This window comes from Haliaeetus albicilla, chromosome 11 (assembly GCF_947461875.1).
Source record: "Haliaeetus albicilla chromosome 11, bHalAlb1.1, whole genome shotgun sequence".
Lineage (NCBI taxonomy): Eukaryota > Metazoa > Chordata > Aves > Accipitriformes > Accipitridae > Haliaeetus > Haliaeetus albicilla.
Window position 1 is genome coordinate 1570977 of NC_091493.1, and position 22404 is coordinate 1593380.

Below are 22404 nucleotides of genomic sequence, written 5' to 3' on the forward strand. Positions count from 1 at the left end.
AAAGTTGTAGTAACCATACTCCTTAAAACACAGGTAAGAATAGAGGCTGTGATGCTAAATATGTAAGTCGGACACGTCTTCAGGAAGCTGCTACACATAAACATATTAAAGTCCAAAAGGCTGTTTTTAAAACAGAATTATTTTGTTCAGAAAGGAGCCATATCTTTCTGAATATGGGTGACTGAAATTATCATAGTCGTTAAGATTATAATTTATTTTTGTTTACAGCCATAAATATTAACGGAGAAAGGAGGCTTTCTGAAACAAATGAAAAATTCAAGAATTTCAGCTGGAATTTCCCACCTGAACTGAGATTGGTGGGATGACCTCTCTGTTAAGTCCCCTTTGATTTGGATCCAAAGCATAGCAAAAGGTCAGTAGAGAATACATTTGAATTCAAGTTCAAGTTCCTGGCTTTGCTGCACCTCATACCCTGCTCCAGCTCTACTATAATCTACATAATCTCTTCTGTAGCCTAACATCTCTCAGCCTGACTCCCAGACCATACAAACTGCCTTTGCATCATTAACTTCAACTAGTGGCAAAAACTGAAGGCATGCCCTTAAATGTTTTAACCATGCTCACATATTAGAGTCTCTACACAGGCATTACACCTCCTTCTCCTCTTCCTCACAAACCTACCTCATCTCCTTCCTCTTCACAATTCTAGAAATGTTCTTCAGAATTTTTCTTGGGTTTGCTTAATATGTTTTATCTACCCCATCTAATTATCTGATTTATCTAATTCTTAACAGGACAAAAATTACATATGGGAAAGTGTTTCTTGGTTTGGGTGTATCACCAAAAAAAAGTCACAGAACACTGGAAAGTGGATAAAACTTAGGCTTATATGATTAATGACATTAAAAACCAGGGAATCTCCTCTTTTGCCAATCAGTGAGGCAAAAACACAAGTCAAAGTGAACCACTCACTAAAGAAACCAACGGTTAGAAATGTTTATTTTTTCATATTCTGCTATAGACATTAAGTCTAAACTATAGGTCTTGGTCTAAAACTGACCTCTAGTAAAAAAAATTTCACATTTTTCAACTATCTGGTAATATATTGGGCTTTGTTGTTCCACTTTCCCATTCTTTTGAAAATTTTTAATTAGGGTTTGTAGGAAATTTTAGGAAATAAGAGAAGGACAGTGACTCAGCAATTGAGAAAAATACCTTGTTCTGTCTTTTTACTTAAGTCTTTAAAGACAGATCTACTCTTCGGGGGAGGAGGAGGAGATTAGTAGTCAGAATCAAACTGCTTAATTGGCAGATTTTTCAGTTTTTAATTGAACTAATTTAATTTTTACCTGATCTGGCATCATCCTTAATTTTCATTTAGTTTCCTTTTTTCACTGCTGGGAAGGTCCCCTCTGTTCCTGTCACTCTGATGAATATCGAGACAAAGAAATCTTCCCTTTCCCAGAAATAACTGCCTCATCTGTTGCTAATTTCCCTTCCTATCCCTTATGGAACACATGGCTCCTTTCTATGACCTCTTGCTGCGTACACATTCATGAAATCTTTTATTTCCACCTTTTGCAAAATTTTCGAGTTTTGGTAACAACTTTTCAATATCTGTTTTCTGTCTATTCTCATCTAGATAACACAAAAGAAATGCAAACTATTTTCATGAATCCTTTAGGCAAATCTGTTAAATGGCTTACTGAATAAAAAAATGGCTTCCCATTTTCTTTTCATCCCTTTTAGCTGTACATTCATTTCCATAGCAACAAACTTACACGGTTTCTGTTGCTCAATTTTTCTTTCTTCTTATTTTGCTTCCTTCCTCATGGTTATGTGCTTTCTTCCTGACCCCTACATGAGCTATGCCTCTGCAGAGGCACACACTAAGAGAAGTAAAATGAGCAAACATGCATTTAAACTTTCATGTCTCAGCTGTTGGATCTAGCCACAGATTTACTCAAAACTTAGAATGGCCTGTAACTTAATGACCTTCTGTTGGACACTCTCACGATAAATAACTCTTAAGCGCACAGGAATTTTTGGAATTATATTTTCCCTTCACATAATTTGCTCTTGGTTCAACACAGCCCTATGCTACAGTCTTAATTAAGAGAGCAGCACAAAGAAGTTCTGCAACTCATAGAATTCCTTAGGTTGGAAAATACCTTTAAGATCGAGTCCAACCATTAACCTAACCCTGCCAAGTCCACCACTAAACCACGTCCCTAAACACCACATCTACAAGTCTTTTAAACACCCCCAGGGACTCTCTGCACCTGAAACACTAAACAAAGAGACACTGCATTTTTCCAACCTTCCACTTAATATCTTCACTTAATTTCACTTTTGATTCAACATTTTAATTTAATCAAAACAATGCAAGTTAACTATTTTCTCAGAGAAACATTAAATTCCAGACTTCTATGTTAATAATTGTAATACTATACAGGCCCTTTCAGAAAATTTTCCCTTAAACAATGTTTTATTTCATTAATGAGGAAGGCCTAACAACTTGCATTAAAAAAGAGTCCATGGAAAGTCCATGATGATGAAGTCTACATGAAATTCTACAGCACTCAAAGATTGTATTTAGCATTATAAGGACCTAAAAATTGTGCTGCATAGGTTGAAGATCATGTGGCACTAATGTTTATTTGAATTATAGTAGTCTCTTCACAGAAATCTACCTTTAAGTACTGTTTCCTTTCTGCATTTTCCATGCTGACTTTGGCTTTTGGAAATTAACTTTGTTAAACATCACTGTGTTCCTCTTTTTCTTGATGTGAAACTCATGCAATTTTGAGTCTGAATTCTCATTTCAATTGTAATCAGGCATTTCATTTGGTGCTAAGGTAACTTAGCATTCAGGATCTTGCTCGAAGTTAAGACAGTTAAATTAATAAGCTAAGTTAAGCTAATAAAAGCAACAGCTAAATCCTTCACATGAAAATGTGAAACAAGACCACACAATTTCTAAATAATTTTATTTAAGTTCGCACAACCTATTTTTTGCACTAAGAAAGATGGACAGGATTTGTCACAATTAAATTCCTTTACTGTTGACTGAAAATGTGCAATGTATTAAAAATAAGTCTTAGTGAGTAATTAGGATCATCAGGTCAACTACACAATATTTCATGAGAATAAAGTTGCTATTCAAAAAATGAGTGCTCTTTTTCTTGCCACTCTCAGCAGCCTTGCTTGTTTTGCATATGGCTGCATGTTTAATTAGCAATCCTTCTGTAAGTGTCTGCAATTAGCATAATGATGATTAATAAAATAACTCCTTTAAAGCTTCATTTAAGCAGCAGAACTGCACAATCAGGTATAATTAATTCATCATTAATAAATCATGGCTGATTAACTAATCTGTTGATTACAAACACATTACTGCATAGTCTCCCACCTGAGCTCTGGTGATTTTTCTATCCTGAACAGAAATAAAGACAAAGTAGTAGTAAACTATAAAAAAAAAATAATGCATTAAGCAGCAAAGATATTGGTTTGGTCAGGAAATTTAGATAGCAAATATATTTAAAATTTACTGGGCTTTGTTCATTATTACTCCTTTTGAGTAAAAAAAAATAATTGTACTGTCTATTTGTTAATGTGGATGGGTGAACAATAATTGCCTCTTTAGTTCACTTATATTCTTAAGGAAGGGTTTTTTTCCAAAGCATCTCAGATTGTGGGCCAGACTCACTCTTTGCATAAGCCAGCAGGAAGTAGCAAACGCAGCAAAACAAGCTTGCAGTATTGCTCCTCAAGAAGGTCCAGGTCACTAGCCAGAAAGTGATCAGTTTGCTTTGTGAGAAGGCAAGGTCAAGGTGGCTGCTAAATATGCCATCGCAACTTTACTGTTAAGCTGCCTCCATAGCTGTGATGATGAGTCCAAGTTTATAAACCACATTTCACGTCCATGAACTTCAGCAAGACTGAATACAGAAGAAGAACATGCATTTCCATTTTGAGATTCCTTTTGCTTGCCACCTAGCTATTGAGCTTTATAGTGCATTTAAATAATCTTTTCAATACATTCTGTGTAGCGGCAGGAGCTAGAAACTTTTATTCCAAATGAATCCAAGGATTCTCACACTGTTACTTGCCTCCAGCTTCTCAGACTTAGGTAAGATGTAAGTTAAGAGTTACGATAAAATTCAAACTAACTGGAAATAGGGGAACTTGGCACAACTAAGCTCCTCATCATTTATAAAGGGCTGACATCCAGCTGTTCCCACAGTATGAAAATGCTTTAAGTTCAAAATACTTCATCCTGAAATATTGCAAAGAAAAAGAACTAAAGCAGAGCTTAGGACAAAAGTGATTTGAAAGTGAAAACAGAGTTTTAGCTAGAGTAACTGAAACAGTTCAATATACCTAATAAATCCAGAGAAAGATGAGAACACTAAAGGAAAAAGTGACAAAGTCTGAAGCAGTATACTTCATGAAGAAAATTACAGAAGAAACTTAATTTAGGAGCACATCTTCAGTCTTTGAAAAGTAAATGACATTGCTGTAACCTACAATGTTTTCTTTCAGATTTTAACCACTTTTATGTGCATCGCTATGTCAATCTCTTAAATCTTTATGCTAAAACTTTAATTAAAAATATTGAGTAAGCAGCTATACTACAAGCCACTGCAATACCATTCATCTTTCAAAAATAATGCTCATAAGAGAACCATAAAGCACATTTCTAAACCATTTATATTTTGTTAATGTTTTAATTCAAGTAAATTAATGAATGTATAAGCATCACTTCAATATATGGCAGAGAAAACTTTTGTGGGTTTTGGTTTTGTTTTTTTTTTTTTTAAAGGACTATAGCCGGGTTTCATGGAAAATGACTGAATATGGAAGTTTGATTATTTTATCAATGAGAAAAGTTTACAATTCAATCAAGGAAGCAGGAATGGCTTTTAACATGAAATTTGGAAATAAAGAAAAGAATAGTTTAAAAGCAGAAAAACGAGATAGCTGTCCTCAGACATTTTCTGAAGTCAGTGTACATACAAAGTGGCAAGATGAAAGTGAAGAAAACAATACCAGGGATCTTGAAGATTAAAAGTGAGCATTTTCAAGCAATTTTTAAAAATGGACAATAAGTAATCAAAGACTTCTGAGGACAGTGGTGATTCACTGCCTAGAGCTAAGAAATAATCAGCATAATATGAATAATTTGAAGGTGTGGGAGATTAGTGTCAATTTCTTCAGAAAATCAGGTTTCCTTTTAATACAATAGCAATTTGCCCTGCAATGTCAACTCTTCCGTCATTACGCAGTGAAATCTTCAACTCTCCTCCACGGCGGGAACATTGAAAAGCTAAATGGAAACAAGAATCCACAGTTAAACTAGTATCTATCACCAATTACTTACAAATCCACAAAAACTCAGGGAAATGAGGCCTCTGTTTCCAGAAAGCAAGCAGCACCACGGCAAGCACTGTACCAGGGACACCCTGGATGAATTGTCTTTACAGATGAAGATTAGCTGAGGGTGTATCTCAGACTACAACTTGTCTATTGAGTCTGACAAAAATGCTAGTTAATACAAGTAGTGAAGGATAGTTTGCCATGATATACAAAGGAAACTTGGTTGGCTACATCTAAAGAAGTCTTGAATTCTCCCATTCAGGGGACAGACAATTTCTGTACGTAATAAGGAAGAACACCGAGTATTATGTGCATAAGAAAGAACCACCACTTTACAAGTACTGAACATCTAAAGTGGATACTAGGTTCAAAGAATGTGTTTAGCTAATGGCTAAAGAGAGCTCAAGCAGGCAGTGGAAAAGGTCTACAAAGAAACATAGATGCTACTTCAGCTGTCACAAACTGAGACCAAATTCTTACATAGACAGGAACAGATATTGATTTATATAATCTGAATATATAATTTAATACAGCTGGATAAAGTTTAAGTAGAAATAGCCTTCCATTTGTAAATAATTACAGAACTAAACTTTTACCTAAAGTCTTTAGTCATATGTAGGTTGGACAATAATGTTCACTTAGCATGTTGAGTCTGTAGACTTGTTTCAGTAGTCCGATTTTAGTTGCACAACTACTTAATCAGAAAATGGTCTGGTTCAGAAGGCATTTAGCAAAGGTTTAAGTTTCATACAGTAGTATTGTTTTTGTAAAAGGCTGTAACTGGATGAAGAGGCATTAATGTTCATGGTCTCCTTACTCAATGAACTTCCAACTACTACAGAAATTGTTCAAAGCCAAAGGGCGTGTTTTTCCTCACAAACCCACAATTTTGTAAATTGGGTAGATATTGTATTCAGATCCCAACAGAGCATAGGATCTCTAACAGATGGCATATATACTGTACGCCTTAAAAAAATTTCTCAGCCACAGCTGACAAGAAAGTTCTTTTTTATAACAGGATATTAGATTCTCAGACGAAGCAAACACTCCGAAACAGTGGAAACAGGAGCTATAAAGAGAATGATATTGATACTTTCTGTTCTTTTCCATTTATAGAACCACTGGTTATTGTTTTTAACTTGTCAGAACAACATCCATGTATGGAGTAATGCCTTCAATTGAATATTTTGGACTCTTAAAGATCCAGACCATGCCAAATTTGATCAATTATTATTGCCAAGTGTGGATACGCAGCTAAACTCTCCCACACCCTTGTGACAGCAGATTTAAATAAAAGAGATTATTTTTTTCAAATCTTCAGAGGTTGGTTTGGTTTGGTTTTTTTTCTTTCTTTAAATGTGGAACCAGTGCTGTCTGTTTCATGGCAGGATTACTGAGACTGTTTTGATACTGGTCCATTTTATTTTATTTTATTTTTAAAGAAACCTTCAAAGTAGAAGGAAAAAAAAAACACAAAAGAAAATTTTATGCAAGCTTATATGAAAATAATACTTGATCTTTTCTTTCTCTCACACAGAAGCACTGGTATCTCACACTATGTCTGAAAGTAAACAGACCTGCATGGAACATTTCAGTAAGTAGAGGATTTCATTTAATAGCAGTGTCTCCAGAGACATTCAAGCACCTCCGATGTGCACTCACGTTTTGGATCACAACATTGTTGCACATCCATTCCATGTCTGTATTTACCAGGAATATCTCATACTACATATACATTTTACACATATTTTGTATAAAACCAAGTATGTACATTCTGATCTGTAGAAATAATGTAACAGCTGAATTCACAGTGCCCTCAATTCCTCTGTGATTAACCTAAGACAGAGGGAAGTTTAAGAGTAGGTACAAGGACTGTGAGATTGAACATGCTGATATCATAGAATCATAGAATCATGCACCCCTGAATTCACAAGGCAACCAGTGGCCTTGTACTAATATTATCCTGTTGTTTTAAGGAGCTTCTTACCACCCTAGATGTACCTAAATGACCGTTGCTTACAGAATTTGAGGAGTAATGGATTTTCTTCATGACATCATCATAATGACATCAACTCAGGAACAAGTGCCACTCTTGTAAAAATACCTATTTTTAGAAATCACTATTATTTTTGCCAAATTCCTAGACCCTACAAACAGACTGATGAAAGAAGCACTTGTTCCTTAACTTAAGTGAAGTTAAGATCTCCAAGACTTTTTTATTCTGAGAAAGAAGGTAGATAAATCTGATGATTGATGCAGGGAAACACCTCTCATTTGGCAACAATGTTACACTTGTGCATAAATCTGTTGTGGTCACTCTGTATGTTGAGATTACCTGGGAAAGATGAAAGCTGCGATTACAACTCTGCAAAACTCTTCACTTCATGAGAACTCAAATTAGCAAAAACTTAAATACAGGTAGATTTATTCCACCTGAATGAAGCAAGGACACTGAAAAGTTAGAAGATGAGACAGACTTTGTATTGAAAGAAATCTTGGCAAAATTTGTAAAAGTATAATCCTACAGTTATCAAAGTAATGTCTGGGTTTTGGTTGGGTTTGGTGGGGTTTTTTTATACCAAAACCCTCAATACTATACACCTGTTCTGTACTGGGAAGGAATCAGAGAAATTAAAGGCAGTAACAAGAACCAGAATTTCCCCACAAGTTAATACAGTTGTCCAAAGTAAAGAGGTACAGAAAGACTCCTCTAGCTTCACCTGAGATTAAAAATTGTCCTGGACAAAGCCCTTTTCTTTACAATAATTTGGAAAGTCCTCTATAATCTGTTTCAATATATCAAATTCCTTAAGCATGTTTATAAGTGTTACCTTAGAAATGTGAAAACCATGTGAAGGGCCGGATACAGAGACAGTTGCTAAATATTGCATTTATTTGCAATTATGCAAGTCTGTACAGCTGATATGAGAGACTGTAATTTTTAAAATATTGCAGAGACTCTTGACATGAAAAATAAGGCAAGGACAGATACCAAACTCTGATTTAACACTCAGCTTAAATTCAAGGATATGTATATAGTTTCAAGAAAGATCATAAAGTATTTCACCAGACTGGAAAATTCTCTTTGTAGTTGATGGGACTGGTCATTGTTTGACAATTTGGTTTAATAAAAGTAGGAAGAGAATCCAAACACAGGAAATTATGTCTGATACTTCAGCAGAGATGCAGCTGACCTCCACCTAGAGGTCACAATACCCAGAGAGATCTGACAGTAGATTTAATGTTCCTCATTTTTATATTATTTCATATCTGATATATTTTGGAACTAACAGATCTTTCATTTTATGCAAGAAAATCTTCATTTATATTTGCAATAAAAGGTATCAGACATTACAGAAGCTACTGCAAAGGTTTCTATAAAGTCAAAAGATGCTCTTATTTATTAATCTTTGGTGAAATGTAATCTTCTTGATTGCCAGCCATCTTTTCCAAATAATCTCACTAGTAATAGAACTCACCCCAGTACTACCTGATTCCCCTCGGTCACGTGCATGTAAGGAAAACTTACTTCTCATAAACACATGTAAAGACCACGTTGATCAGATGTCAAATTAACTTGTTCTATTTAGATATGTTTTATATGATTTCTACCACAAAAAAAGTTTGAGGACATACATGCATGAAATAGCAAAAAAAAACTCAAAAACCTATCTTCTGAGAAGATAGGATTTTTTTTGTGCTAAACACATTAGAGAAGCTGGTTACAGTATCGATTGCCTTTGCTGCCTGAGATTGTTTCTCTAAAAGAAGAAATGGCACAGTACATACAAAATACATGAAAATGCAAAACGGGTAGAAAGTATCATCTAAAAATACAGACAGAATTTCTGTTTGTTTGTTTACTTAAAGAAGCAGCATTTATAGATGGCACCGAAGAGTTTCAAATTCCACATTAACATCTGAAAATGTCAAAATCTTCTGAGAAACAGCCAGTCCATAAGGGATGCATTACCAAAGACAGTTTCTCCTCTTCAGAAAGTATGTTAGGATTTTTCCCCCCAACATTATGGAAACTATCACAGATTTGTGCGATGTTAACGCAAATATGAGATCTTCAGAACAGACAGTTAAACCTTCCCTTCAGTCCATGATGGAGAAGGTCTCAGTCATTGTGGATTACCATACTGAGCTATGGAGCACAAACAGATCCTTTAAAGAGCTTATCATTCTCAAGAAAATCAATTTTGGGATTCATTTGACCAAATACAGGACAGCTTATATTCAAGGTAGCTGTTTGTTTGGAAAAGTGTTTTATGGACAAGGGTCCAATCTCTGCTCTAAGCTAAATGTTACCAAAGACTTAATTGTTGTCAGGTGCACAAAAGAATTGTAATCCCCTGCCCTCCACTTAGAGAACCAGCTAGGGACTAGGGTATTTTGTATTGCTTCTGTTGTTCTTCCATCCTCTGGCAAAGCACCAGAAACACGAGAAGCAAACAGACACTCAATGCCTCTTTATCTAGTGTTGCCACATATTAACAGTTTCTCTCAGTTTTTTCCACCAAGTTCTTCAGTTTCTTGCTTAACAACAAATATGTGAGCTAATAAGCATATCTCATTAATTGAAAGAATACAAATCAATCTGTTCTTCAACTTCAGAGGTCCAGCCATCTCAAAGTCCTTTAAGGCTTAACATTTAAAAAGTAAGACTGCAACTGCAAATAAAATCACAAACAAATAAAATTTGCCAATGTCCATGTATCTCGTCCTTATTCTTATGTATTTAAGATCAGCCACATTGTTTCTGTTCTTCTAATGTAAGTGACTATTCTTTTTTATATCCTTCCCTGATACCATGTAAAAGATCATCACCCTAAGGAAAACTGATCTTCATACCTAAACACAGACATGTATCAGAAACCAGAAAAAACTACCATAAAGCACATTCTGTACGTAGCATCTGAATGTTAAAAATACATCATCTCTTCTTATCTAGCTATAACAACACTAGCTATTCTAAATCCTACATTTACTAAAGAAGTCACTGCAGGGATTAATCTGGAATAATTCTCAAGAAAATTTCAAAATCAGGCAGAAAACATATAATTTTTGCAGTCTCACCTTAACATACATGAAGGAAAAGGAAAACACTGTCCAAATTGTACTGAAAACTACACATAGTGAATGAAAATACCGATACCTTTTCCCAATACCCAAAATGCAAGCCATAAAGACCAAAAGTAAAGCAAATTCAATCAAAACACAAAACCAACATCATCTGAAGTTCACCAAGCTTCAGTTATGATGAAAGGTCATGAGAACTAAAATCCAAAAGTTGAAATAAAAAACTAACTGCAGAGAGTTACAATCCAGAAACTGACACCTCAAACTCCCTGCAGGCATGATGTGTCATGTTGGTGGGTAGGAAAGAAAGCAATTTCTTAAAGATTACCTCACACGTGAAATATTACATAATATTCTACTCATATTGAGAAAACAGATAGGGAGTTGTTGCTACAGTTTGGATTGTAGTAATAACTTTTTCTTTTTTAGTGAGTAGGTTTTATATAAATGGGCAGCTTTGCAAAAAAAACCAGTTTCTCTTACCAAGCATTTCTTTCTTCCCCAGCTGCTCTGACCAGTAGCTGCTTAAAACAGCATGGGCAGATCCTTAAGAGAAATTGGAAAACAAAGAACAGAATTAAATCGGAACCACTACATTATAGGGCAAGCAAGCCATAAACAAACTAAGTGCCACATGTGTTTAGTGCAAAAGCACCTAAGAGTTTTCACAGCAGACAGAACTTGAGGCTTTATCATTTCATTTATTTATGATAAAGCAGTATTACTTTCTCATCCTCTGGCTTCAATGGAAATTTTGCCTAGGCGAGGGCTTCATGATCAGCCACAATTGGTATGAATAACAAATAGTACCGATTAAAATACTTGAGCCAAAGTACTAATTTTTTTTACCAAAAGTGAAGTTTCCTAATAATAGAATCTCAAAGTATTAAATTCAAAATATTATTCGTCTAAACATGATGTTATTCAATGAAACATGAACAGCTACCCATCAATAATCTGAATAGGCTTTTGGATGTTTTTTAGGAATAGGAACAGGTGGATAGAAGTCACTGTGTAAAACAAAAGTATTTCCTCTGCTAACACTTTTCACAACAAAACCTCAGGTTTTTTTCAGCCTTGAGTGCCAGTAAGTATCAGGATGTAACTCAAGGAGATCTTTAAGGTCTCACCACAGCTTCTGAAAACTAAAAGACCAATTTCTTGTTTCCTGATCGGCAGATGGCTTAAAAACTTAGGATGACTTCTCAGATCCATAGCTAGACATGCTGCTTCAGTCTACATTAGCAGCTAGGGGCAAAGATACTCTGCTGGAAACCCTACTGTGAAGTAACTGTAATTGTCAGGGCTCAAGGACACCAAGACATGTAGCATTATTAAGAAATCATTACAGAAGAAATATAATCAAAGCCATAACACTGTTAAAAGTATACTTCAGCTACACAATAAAAAGATTTGTTTCTATAAAGGAAAGGACACTTAAAGATGGAAGACAAGCAACAGTGAGTATCAATACTAGTCTTCCCAGAAATCCTAAGGAATGAGCTCTGGAATTAGATATGTCTACCAGACTCTCTCCCTGGCTTTATCAGGAAAGCAGGACTGAAAGCTTAAGAAGTAACTGAAATACATGGCTTGTATTTCCTTGTAAACCTTTCTTTCTGGTAGGAGTGCTGAATAACTAGCACTATTCCAACAAAGAAAGTTTTCTCTTTTTTTAGCAAAACATTTAATTTTTGACCAATTTCTCAGCTGACTAACAATTAACCTGTGATTAACCAGTACCTAAGCAAAGAACATCATTCTGCAGCAATCATCATCACACCTAGTGAGTTGAACATCAACGGAATAGGCAGAGAACTACCCTTCCTGCCCCTAAATATACAACTACCTGAGTTCATATTATTCATAGGCATGAGAATATCCACAATAAGCGTCATGAAACTAGAGGAGATCTCAGCTGAAGCATAAAAAAAATACAGAACACCAACAGAAGGGGACGTGAACTTCTACTGCAATACTCATTCAATACCAAACTAGTCTCTCACTTTTCTCTAATTGGAATACTTCAGGGAAAAGATCTGAAAAAGACAGAGGAATATCTGGCCTGATGACAAGAAGCTGATCTTTTTCTGAATGAGCTGGCATCAGTCACAAAAGTTTTCAGTTTAATGAGAACACTCCTGCTGTCCATATAAAACAGTAATTTGTAAGAAAGACTCTAAAGTACAAAACCAGATTAATGAAGTTTAACAAGAACCTTTTAACTGACCCAAAACAAGAGTCATTTATCACACACATACCTGTAACAGGGTCTTCCAGAATTCCATACCAAGGTGCAAAATATCTGGAGTAAAAATCATGGCCTTTATGTTTTCCACTGGAATTTCCCTTAAGAGTGAGTATGAGTCCTTTCACCTTTCCCGTCTTTTCAGCTGACAAAAAGCGTTGTGCGCTCACTTGCAGTTCTTCCAACACAGACCTTGAATATAATTACAGAATTTTAATAGCCCATATTCTTCATTTTACATGAATTTAAGTACTGAAAAGAAACATAAAACTACAAAATCATCTTCTCTACAATCCCAAAACAGCCATGGTAAAATGTCAGAGGAGACAAAATTCCTAGCATTGTCTTTCCAATGTCATTTGACAGAAGGCTACCTTGAATATAATACACTCTGAGTGAGCAGAGAAAAAAGTTAAAGCCATGCATTTCCTATTTATTTCTGAAAACTGAGCATCCTGGAATATTAGCTACAAAAGAACACACTTTTGTTTCAACATTTTAATCACTGAAAGAATTATTTCATCAGTACAGAAGGCAAAGAGTAAGCACTCCACCTTCTTTCAGAGCAAGCAAATAACTAACACCATTCAGATCTTCATGGGATTCTAAAGCACCCTACAACAGTCTCAAGTCTGTGAAGTTGCAGCTACCACCCCACAAAATAAAGTCTGAAACAGTAAAAACAGTAAGTACCCAGCTGAGGATATTCCTATCTCCCCACTAGCCCCATCTTTAAACATTGGACAGGCCAAACTTCAAGTGAAAATAACAGTAATTTGGCCTCATTAAAGAAGTTGTGTTTTGGCAACATATATCCAAATCATACTTGACTTAGCAATGAAATTCAGCTCTCTGAGATTAACAAATGCTTTGGAATAATGTGAATTGGAATTTCCTCCATAAAGCTACTTATGATGCTGTTAAGCATGTGTAAGCAGATTAGTCAAATGGGAATCAGAATCCATGGCATTCTGTCAATGTGCCCTGTCTCACTAAGCGGACCTCTGCAGCTATGCAACTATTACTCCATCATTTGAGAAGCAAGACTCCTAATTTCCTGCTAGGTTACTGGACTTTTTTTTTTTTATTCAGATGGATGGGGAAAATACACCATCATTAAAACTGTTTCCTACGCCTCCTTCTCTTGGAGACAGATTTCAGATTGATCTTATTCAGCTTTGCAGGTTCAATAAGTTCACATTAGAAGATCAAGTAACTATTTAACACAGGAGTTTAAATTAGAGTTTTTAATCTTCACCTGTTTTAGAACTAGATAAAAGAGCCTAGTATGAAAAGAATAGAGGTTAAACAAGCAGACTCAATTTCTACACACTTGATTAAAAAAAAAAGTATAAGACACCTTTCATAAGCATCACTGAGGCGGACTAGGAGTTTCTTTGTGTCAGGAGAATAACGGAGATCTTGAACAATCATGTCACCAATGGCTGCCTGGTGGAAAAGTTAAAGGAGACATAGAAAAACATCATCATCCAAATATGAAATATTATTTCCTTAACATTTTTGTAGAACAAGTTCTGTGCTAGAACAGGGCTTACACAAGGTCTTTCATGCAGCCCTCAAGTACATGCAAGCAAGGAAAAGTAAGTGCACTAAGTGCACAAACGTATATGGGCAGGTGCTAAGAGCTCTGTATATGTCGACTTGGAAAGATATTCGGGGACCTAGAAGAGCGCAAGGACACTGGATTGCCCTCACACGCATACAATAGGCTGACAATGCCACTGAAACAAATACTGACACTCCAGCCAATGGTAATGAGAGACAAAAGTTCAACTGCAGCATTCTGGAGAATTCCATTTCCTGAGCTGCATGATTCAGACCTTTAAAGTTCAGTGTTTCAAGTTCAGGAGTACATTAAGCAATGCCATGTTGCCACTTTTCAGCCATTTTAATATATAAAACTAAGTGTAGCTATTATAAATGCGCTTCTAAGACCACAGATAAGGTTCTTTTTTTACCTTTATTAACTCTTCTACTTCCTGAAGTACCTGAAGAAAAAAAAACAAACACCACCACTGTTAAAAAAGGAACATACATATGTATATATCAATTCAACTATATACGGAGAGATAAACTTATATACACATACAAACAAAACCATATACTTTTCTTGAAAGCCTTTAATGAACAAAATTTTGACTGACCTGTGGGTAGGTTAAGTAAAGTGGTAGGTCCAGGACAATATGATCTTCCACTTGTCTGGCTTTTAATTCCCCACTCAGCGTCACAAATGTGAGAACTGAATTTGTGTTTTCTAGAGAGAGAACATTGCAACATTATCAAACATAAGAATTTGAATCTAAATTATTATAGTTCTTACAGTAGCTCAGTATATTCAGAAAAAGTTAGTTTGTAGCTAAAATAAAATAAGTACAGTAAACCTGTATTCTGAGACAGAATTCCCAACCAACGCAATAAATGATCTGCTGAGGCTAATAAACACAGCAATTGCCAGTGAATCTTTCCTGCACATTCCAAGAATGAATGGGAGTTTCCTTTTAACAGAAAGGCCTATATTCCCTATTCATCAAATTCTGCTGTATCTCTCCCAGATTACATTTGCGTATTTAGCACTTTTCTTAAACAAAATTAATAGTAGGGCATCAGAATCCAAGTGTAGGAATCAGACTACAACCTTATAATTACAGAGCAGTTGTAAAAGACATTACCTGAGGTATCTCTATATGTGTTCTTGAAATGTTCTGAATATTTAAATTGCCTTTGTTGTAGAAAACAGAGTTGTTCTTAATTAATGTAAATTTTCTAAAAAGTTATAGTAATAAATAGCTTGTAAGCATACTTTTTATGTGAAACAACACAGCAGCTGCTGCAAGTGTGGCGTGACCACAGAGAGGAACTTCATTGGCTGGGGTGAACCATCGGAGTCCAAAGCAGGAACCTTGAAAATAAAGTTTATTTAGCATTATTAAGTGGAAGAAGTCTATTTCTTCACTTTATCTCAAAACTTTATACAGAGTGATGACATTTCAGTTAATCAAAATGCATGTTATAATCAGTCTTGGTCTTGAACGCACTTTCAGGAACTTGTTTTGTAATGATTTTTAGAATAGCTACTGCTTGAGTCAGGTCAACAACAGGAGTCTACTACTAACAGAGGATAGCTACTTTGTTCCAAGGGCAAAGGACCTGCAGAGTAGAAATGCCTGCTTGCCTGGGAACTATGCCTTTGAACCAGAAGCATCCTTGATAAGCTCAGCTGGCATCTTTGAAGTGCTGCTGGGTAGCTAGAAACCAGAGACATGCCAAGATACCATCAGTAAGCACAAAAGCAATAAACTGTAACAGCAACTTATCACCTGAAAAGGTGAAAAATAGTCTGGAAAAAGGGGAAAACATCCCAAGAAAGTAAGAATTGGTAACTGCCACTGGCTGTTCTAACTGAAGAAACAGGAAAGCAGTCTGCAAAAATAAAAATTGGTCTGAGAGAGTAAACATCATCATCTATTGGCCATTCCAGCTGAAAAATATATATTAACAGCATCTGTTGGCTTCTTAAAGTGGCAGTGTCCTACGTTCTCTTATATCTCTATGATATAAAAATTATATAATTTTTACCCAAAATGGAGCTTCTCCCTCCGAGAACTTTCTGTGGTGCATATATTTTTCTCTTTCCTAAACAGGTCTCTGCAAACTTTCTATGAGATCACGGACCCTTGCTGGGGACACATGGCTGACTCCAAACTCCATGACATGGACCGTCTTTGAAGTGAGACTTATTTTACCAGTCCCCCTCTGCGCCCACTTCTGAGCTCAGTTTGGTTTGTCCTCCCACTTCTGGGATGGCTGGGTCCCCTTCTGGGATCTGTTTGTCCTCCTCTCTGGAATCTTATTTAATGTGCTTGGTACCATATATCTACATTCATAAGTATATCTACTGTTATATTATTGATAAGTTTGATTATTGACTAGTGATAAGTTTGTAGTAACCTATAATATTATATATATTTATTGCTGCTATTATTGATTCCTGCTATACTATTGATCGCTGATAATAATTTGTAATAGCTTGAAAGAGATATACATATATTCACTTTATTAATCATAGGTATACTTGCTAGTAGTGATTTTTGTGGTATTTGTGGTAATCTGTAATAAAATGGAGAATTTAGAAGATAAAGCCTCCATGTATTATGGAATCCGATGAAGTCATGAAGCACAGATCCCTAGACACCTGCAGGCTGGGTTACCCTTTAGGGGTTAAAGATAGTTTTGTTTGTGTAATGGAATCTGTATCAGAGCTAGGTCAGTTACAAATTATTTTGCTTAAACCATCAGTCAAGTCTGGTAAAAGCCTCTCACTAAGCCTTCATTTCACTAGAAATTGTATTTCTACTTGTTGTTTAAAAAAATCGGAACCCAAGTGCACTATACGTGGTTTCCTGTAGCTTTTGCAGAGCTCTTGCACCATGGCATTTAAGATAATGCTTATGAAAATACATTTCAAGTGAATCATTACCATACAAACACAACTAAAAGGTGCAAAAGAAACAAACAGTATTTAAAAAGAAAACCAAGCAAGTCTTGTCATTGCCCCTGTGAAAAATTAGTGTGTTAAAGTCAGTCCCCTATCTAATGAAAACAAATAGAATCCCAGCAAAACCTAGTGGAAGAAACTAATGGACATGGCAGAGAAGTGCTCTGAGACAGGGCAGACGCAGAACCCAGCTGTGAGCCTGCCCTGTGGTGTTAATGTGCTCCCCCAAGTGGAAATTGTGGCTGAAAGCAGGAGGAAATGGAGTCAGGCAGGACTGACTGGAGACAGACAAGCTCTGCAACCCAGAACACCTGCCTGGATGCTTCAGGCATACAGCTGTACTCAGACTGAGAAGGCATTTTTTTGTACTCTCATAAAGTAATGTATCCCTAAAATAATGTAGATTTTTTTTTAATTAAAATTAAATTAAATGCACTGATCACAAACTCATACTCCTGCAAAAACATACTCTTTGTCCAGGAGCCCTTACTACAACAATTAATGCTCCAGAGGCAGATGATAGTCTCATAAATGACCTTCCAATGCTCCTGGTCTCCTCCCCCTCCCACCACCCATCAATACACACATGCTCAGGTGTAGCTCAGTGACTACATTTGCTTGAAACAGATGCACGCCTCTTCAGCAGCTGTGTGGGTCTGATGTTACAAACTCTACTCCCATTAATATCAAAAGCACTTTAATGAGAAAGAAGCTGGCATTTTATATGCTGTTGGATATGGACGACTTGAAAATAAATAAGTGTATTAAGCATATTGGCAAGGTGTTAACACGAAAAATGAAAAGTATTATCACTTCTTGATTCAAGTAATTAGACTGTCCCTAAAACAAATTCCAATTTATTAACAATAGGAGTAAGCGATGATAGTGACTACTTTAAGAAAATCCTCTTTAATTACAGAGACTGTACAAAACCCCACTCCTTGAACAAACAATCAAATGATAAAGAACAGTTTCTTTACATACTGTTCTAGGGTCTCTTTCAGACAGCCCATAACCTCAAAGCTGTTTATCTCTCTTTTCCACTATGTTGTATCAGAGTGAGGGCGTGCCAACACGGTACCTTAACCTGGAATCTAACTCCAGGCTAGTGGGGTTCCAGCGCCTTGGCTCACGCCACCACACAACTGCAAAGCGAGCAGATTCAGCAAACTGATTCAGCTGAAAACTAATCCACAAAGCGATTTTGACCAGACTCTGTATTTGTCTGATATTTTCTATCTTGTCTAGTGTCTCTCCATTTCCTCCCCCATCATATATACATGCCCTACCAAAGAACACCAGTGAAGTCCCTCCACTCAAACCAATCAAGCAAGCAGCCTAATGTGTTTGGTTTGGGCAACTTCAGATTTCCCAGTTTTCTTGGAAAACTGTATTTTCCAGTATTGGCTCCACAGACAGCTTGAGATTTTGTGACAATCTCAAATAATAGCTTACAGTTACCCCAGTGATGATTTCCTGAACAGCCAAGCCAGCTTCTACTCACTTTGCAGTCTTGCACGTATGAATGGAGACAGAACATGCTTATGCCTCCTGCTCGTATAATAAGAAATTATCTCAGGAGGTTATTAGTAGTAATGGAAGTATTAAGTGAAGGATCTTTGCATAGCATTTTTAGACTTTCTATATACAACTTGCTTATTTAGTAAAAGGCACTCAACCAAATGGTCTAATTTATGAATAATAAAGTTTTATATATTGTAAAATGAATTTGATATGCAGCACAAACACTTTAAAGAATCCATGTGCAAAAGGCTTATTATTATTATTATTATTATCATTATCTTAAGTAAGATACATCACAAGTCCAAGATTTTGCTTTGGCTGTCTTACAAATTAGCACCATTCCTTATAAATGCACCCACAGTGTCTTCCTGTTCCCTTGTAAGAGGTTTTGGTGGGTAAAGAGAACCACTCACTTTTGGTAAAGTCATCTCCAGGACTCAGTTTTCTGATGAAAGCAGTTTCTGAAAGGTTCATTTCTGTTGCGATTTTTTGGTGCAAAGCTTCATCCAAGTCCTAATGATGAAACAACAAATCCAATTAAAAGCAGGCCAAAAAATGCAGAATCAAACTTTCTGTTAAATAAATGCAGTCATTTCATTTTCTATTACAATAAAACATAGATTCATTTTTAGTTCAAAATACTTTCTGAGAGTAAAAAAACTTTAAGCATAAAATGGGGTAACTAGTTCAACCACTGTGATACATAGGCATTTCTAATTTCTGCCCTGTTAGTTCACAAATTCTTGGAAAACATGGAAAATAAAATCACCAAAAAACCTAAACTCAGTCTTTCCATGAACACAAATCTTTCTTTAAAGTCATGATTAAACTCACACTGAGAAGTCATTATTAACATCACCTAAAAATAACTACAACTCTCTTTTTATAACTCCGAAAAATCCATGCCAGCAAGAGATATGTAGTAATGGCTAGGGCAATGGCCAAGATGGCTGAGCAGTGCTTATGGCTGTACCCTTGATACTACTCTTTGAACAATGGGAACAATATGCTAAGTCAGTAGAAGCTGAGAGGAGATAAACTGAAAAACCAAAAACGCTGGAGCTCACTACATTCTGCTTTAACTGCCTGCAGATTTAAACCAGTGAACATTGATCCCAAGATACATGAGCTGGAGCGATTGTGTAGAATTTTACTTCACCTGTCTTCCATTGCTCTTTCCCCACAATTATGCTGACTGGCCAGTTCTGAGAATCTCGTCTTTAAAATATTGAAACACAAATGAAACAAAGTACTGAGTAGACCTGGTCGGGTTCAAGGTCCGACAGACAAAAATTTGCCCTGCTAACTTTACTTATTTCCCTTAATGACTTTAATCCTTTTCAGCCAATGATCCCATTCTACAGATACAGGACAATTACTGATGGGTAGACCTGTATTTGCAGAGTGAATTCTATACAATGAAACAACATTCTAATTTTTTACAGTAACAAGCATCTCTCTTCAGAAAAATAGTTCTGACTGTCGATTAGATACTAAAAAGATACTAAACCAGAACAAAGACCAACCAAAATGTTATTAAAAATAATATAACTTTATTGAAATACTGCCATCCTGTGGCACTTCTGAAACACAGAAGGGGCTTATTTTGCCATTCTTGCATTAGTCCCAATTGTTTTTGTACAGCATCTGCTCAAACTCTGAAGGGAACAGAGAACAGAGATATTGCTCTAGCTGCACCATACTTTCCTGGAGATTAGAATAAAATTATGAAGTAGAATCTCTGCTTTAACTGAATCTCAGCTTTAACTTCAACACTAAAGCCTCTAGCCCGAGGTACTGTAGAAAAAACTTTAAAACCTCAGCACTCCAAAGGCGACGTGCAAATAAGGTGCCCTCACAATATATTAATACAAAAATGCAATTAGAAGCTCATAGTTTTAAAGTAAGTTCATTCTGAGAGGGAGTATTTAGATTTTAGGGGGGCAAAAACACCTCTGAAGTGAGATGTTCTCAGTCATAACTTTAACTGATCTCGTAAGCAGGCTATATCGTATGAGATCTAGATAGGCTCAGGAACATCTAGAAAGGATTCATATTGTCAGTACAAGGCACTGCCATTGACTGCTCTACCTATATTTTCATACTTAAAATTTTCATCAAGTGTTACTATACAAATAATTTAAGGCCTATAAATTTCTAATCCAGTTTAATCATTTTTTTCAACAGTGTACCAATCAGTACCAACTGTTCAGAACACCTTGATGAGGAGGATGACTACTATCAATTGCACTAAAACTACTGTGCAACTTTGAAGTAATAAAAACTAGTTGTTTAAACTTGGGTAAAGCTGAACCTGACACACTGACGGTGAAAGACTCAGATCCAGGTCTATACTCCCCCTCTCTCCTTCCATAGGAGGAGAAAAAAAAAAAAAAGGGAAAAAACCCCACATTGAACCCCAAAACTACATTTTAACATTTATTCAAAAACTATCAAATACCGATTCTATGTTACTGCATCTCCTTTCAGAGATTTCATTCTGAATCTATTGGCTTAAGTAAGCCATTTCTTTTTGAACCAACTCAGGCAGAAAAAAACCAGTATATTCCTTAAAAAAAACAAGCAACTTTAAAAACCCACAACAAATACAAAGCATGTCTTGTATGAAATCGTTCTGATGCAAAAAAAAGGAGTACCCCTGTACTAATTTCTCTGTATTCTGGAGCAACAGCAAACAACGCTTGCACGCAGAATTCCTGAGTAAAGGAAGCAAAGTCTAATGTAGAGTTGAGTGCTCCGGTCAAGTACAGAACGGTAAATGCCAGTGCAGTCCCTCATAAAAGTTATTTTTTTAAAACTTACATTTTCAAGCAGACAAACTGCCGCAGGATTTCCAGAAAATGGCTGGTTTGTAAATGCATCAACCGTAAAAACAGGAATTTGCATTGCCGTTTGCGCCTATTTAGTCTTAAGCTCTTTTCTGCACGGTGCTCTCTAACGTGTTTTATCCCCAAACGATAGCAGGACTCTAAGTTAATGTTTCCTTAGCGGCAGGAGGAGCCAGCGGCCCCCCATCGCCTCACTCCCGAGCACGTACATTTGACTCAAGCCTCCTTCCACACCCCCGGCGCTCAGCAGCCGATCGCTCTCAATCCTTTAAAAAAAAATATTTTAACCTCCCCTCCTGCATCGCTTGCTACCAGCTCCAGAACGCCCTTCCACCACAGCCCCCGGCCCAGCCTGTCCCTCGCTGAGGCATTTACGGAGGCAGGAGCTGTGCGACGCTCCCCCTGGGTCCGTCCTGCCGCGGGTTTACCACAGCCGCAAGGCCGAGGAGACGCGGGAAGCCACTGCGTGCACCCATACCGGACAACCTTCCCCATCCTCCCACCCAAGCCTACGCCCAGGGAGCCGGACACCCGGAGCCGGACACCCTGAGCGACACACAGTCGAGGGCACGACCGGCCGCCGCCGCCGCCGCCTCTGTGAGGAGACGCCGCTCTGAGGGAGCGATCCCCGCGCATGCGCCGAAGCTCTTGGCGCAGCCCGCCCAGCTCCGAGCCCGCTTGGCGCCAAGCGAACGCGGGCACCGCGTGACCGCAGACCCAAAGCGCATGCGCCCCGACACCCCCCACCCCCTCGGTCACAGCCAGAGTTGTGAAAAGAATAGGCGGGAACTCCCCCCCGTCCGTCGCGCCGCGCCGCGCATGCGCCGTCCTCTCTTCTCACC

At 37.0% G+C, this 22404-nt stretch overlaps 1 protein-coding gene across 1 annotated transcript; it reads right to left on the reverse strand.

Moving 5' to 3' along the window:
• Positions 1-2935: 2935 nt before the first annotated feature.
• Positions 2936-21789, reverse strand: PBLD (phenazine biosynthesis like protein domain containing). The gene is made up of 9 exons (XM_009923253.2): positions 21537-21789; positions 19127-19226; positions 15495-15593; positions 14839-14948; positions 14653-14682; positions 14034-14122; positions 12687-12865; positions 10909-10971; positions 2936-5290 (listed from the first exon to the last, which is right to left on the reverse strand). The coding sequence occupies exons 1-9, from the start codon at positions 21618-21620 to the stop codon at positions 5178-5180; spliced, it is 867 nt and encodes a 288-aa protein (XP_009921555.2). The 5' UTR covers positions 21621-21789; the 3' UTR covers positions 2936-5177.
• Between the last annotated feature and the right edge of the window lie 615 nt (positions 21790-22404).

What these genes read in the sequence shown, in the direction of transcription:
- PBLD (XM_009923253.2), bottom strand. Translation starts at nt 21,620, where the DNA reads ATGCAAATTCCTGTTTTTACGGTTGATGCATTTACAAACCAGCCATTT. An exon ending in AAGTAGAAGAGTTAATAAAG is followed by an intron (nt 14,123 to 14,652) that starts GTAAAAAAAGAA and finishes CTTTTCCACCAG; the next exon opens with GCAGCCATTGGTGACATGAT. An exon ending in CTCAGTGATGCTTATGAAAG is followed by an intron (nt 12,866 to 14,033) that starts GTGTCTTATACT and finishes ATTATATTCAAG; the next exon opens with GTCTGTGTTGGAAGAACTGC.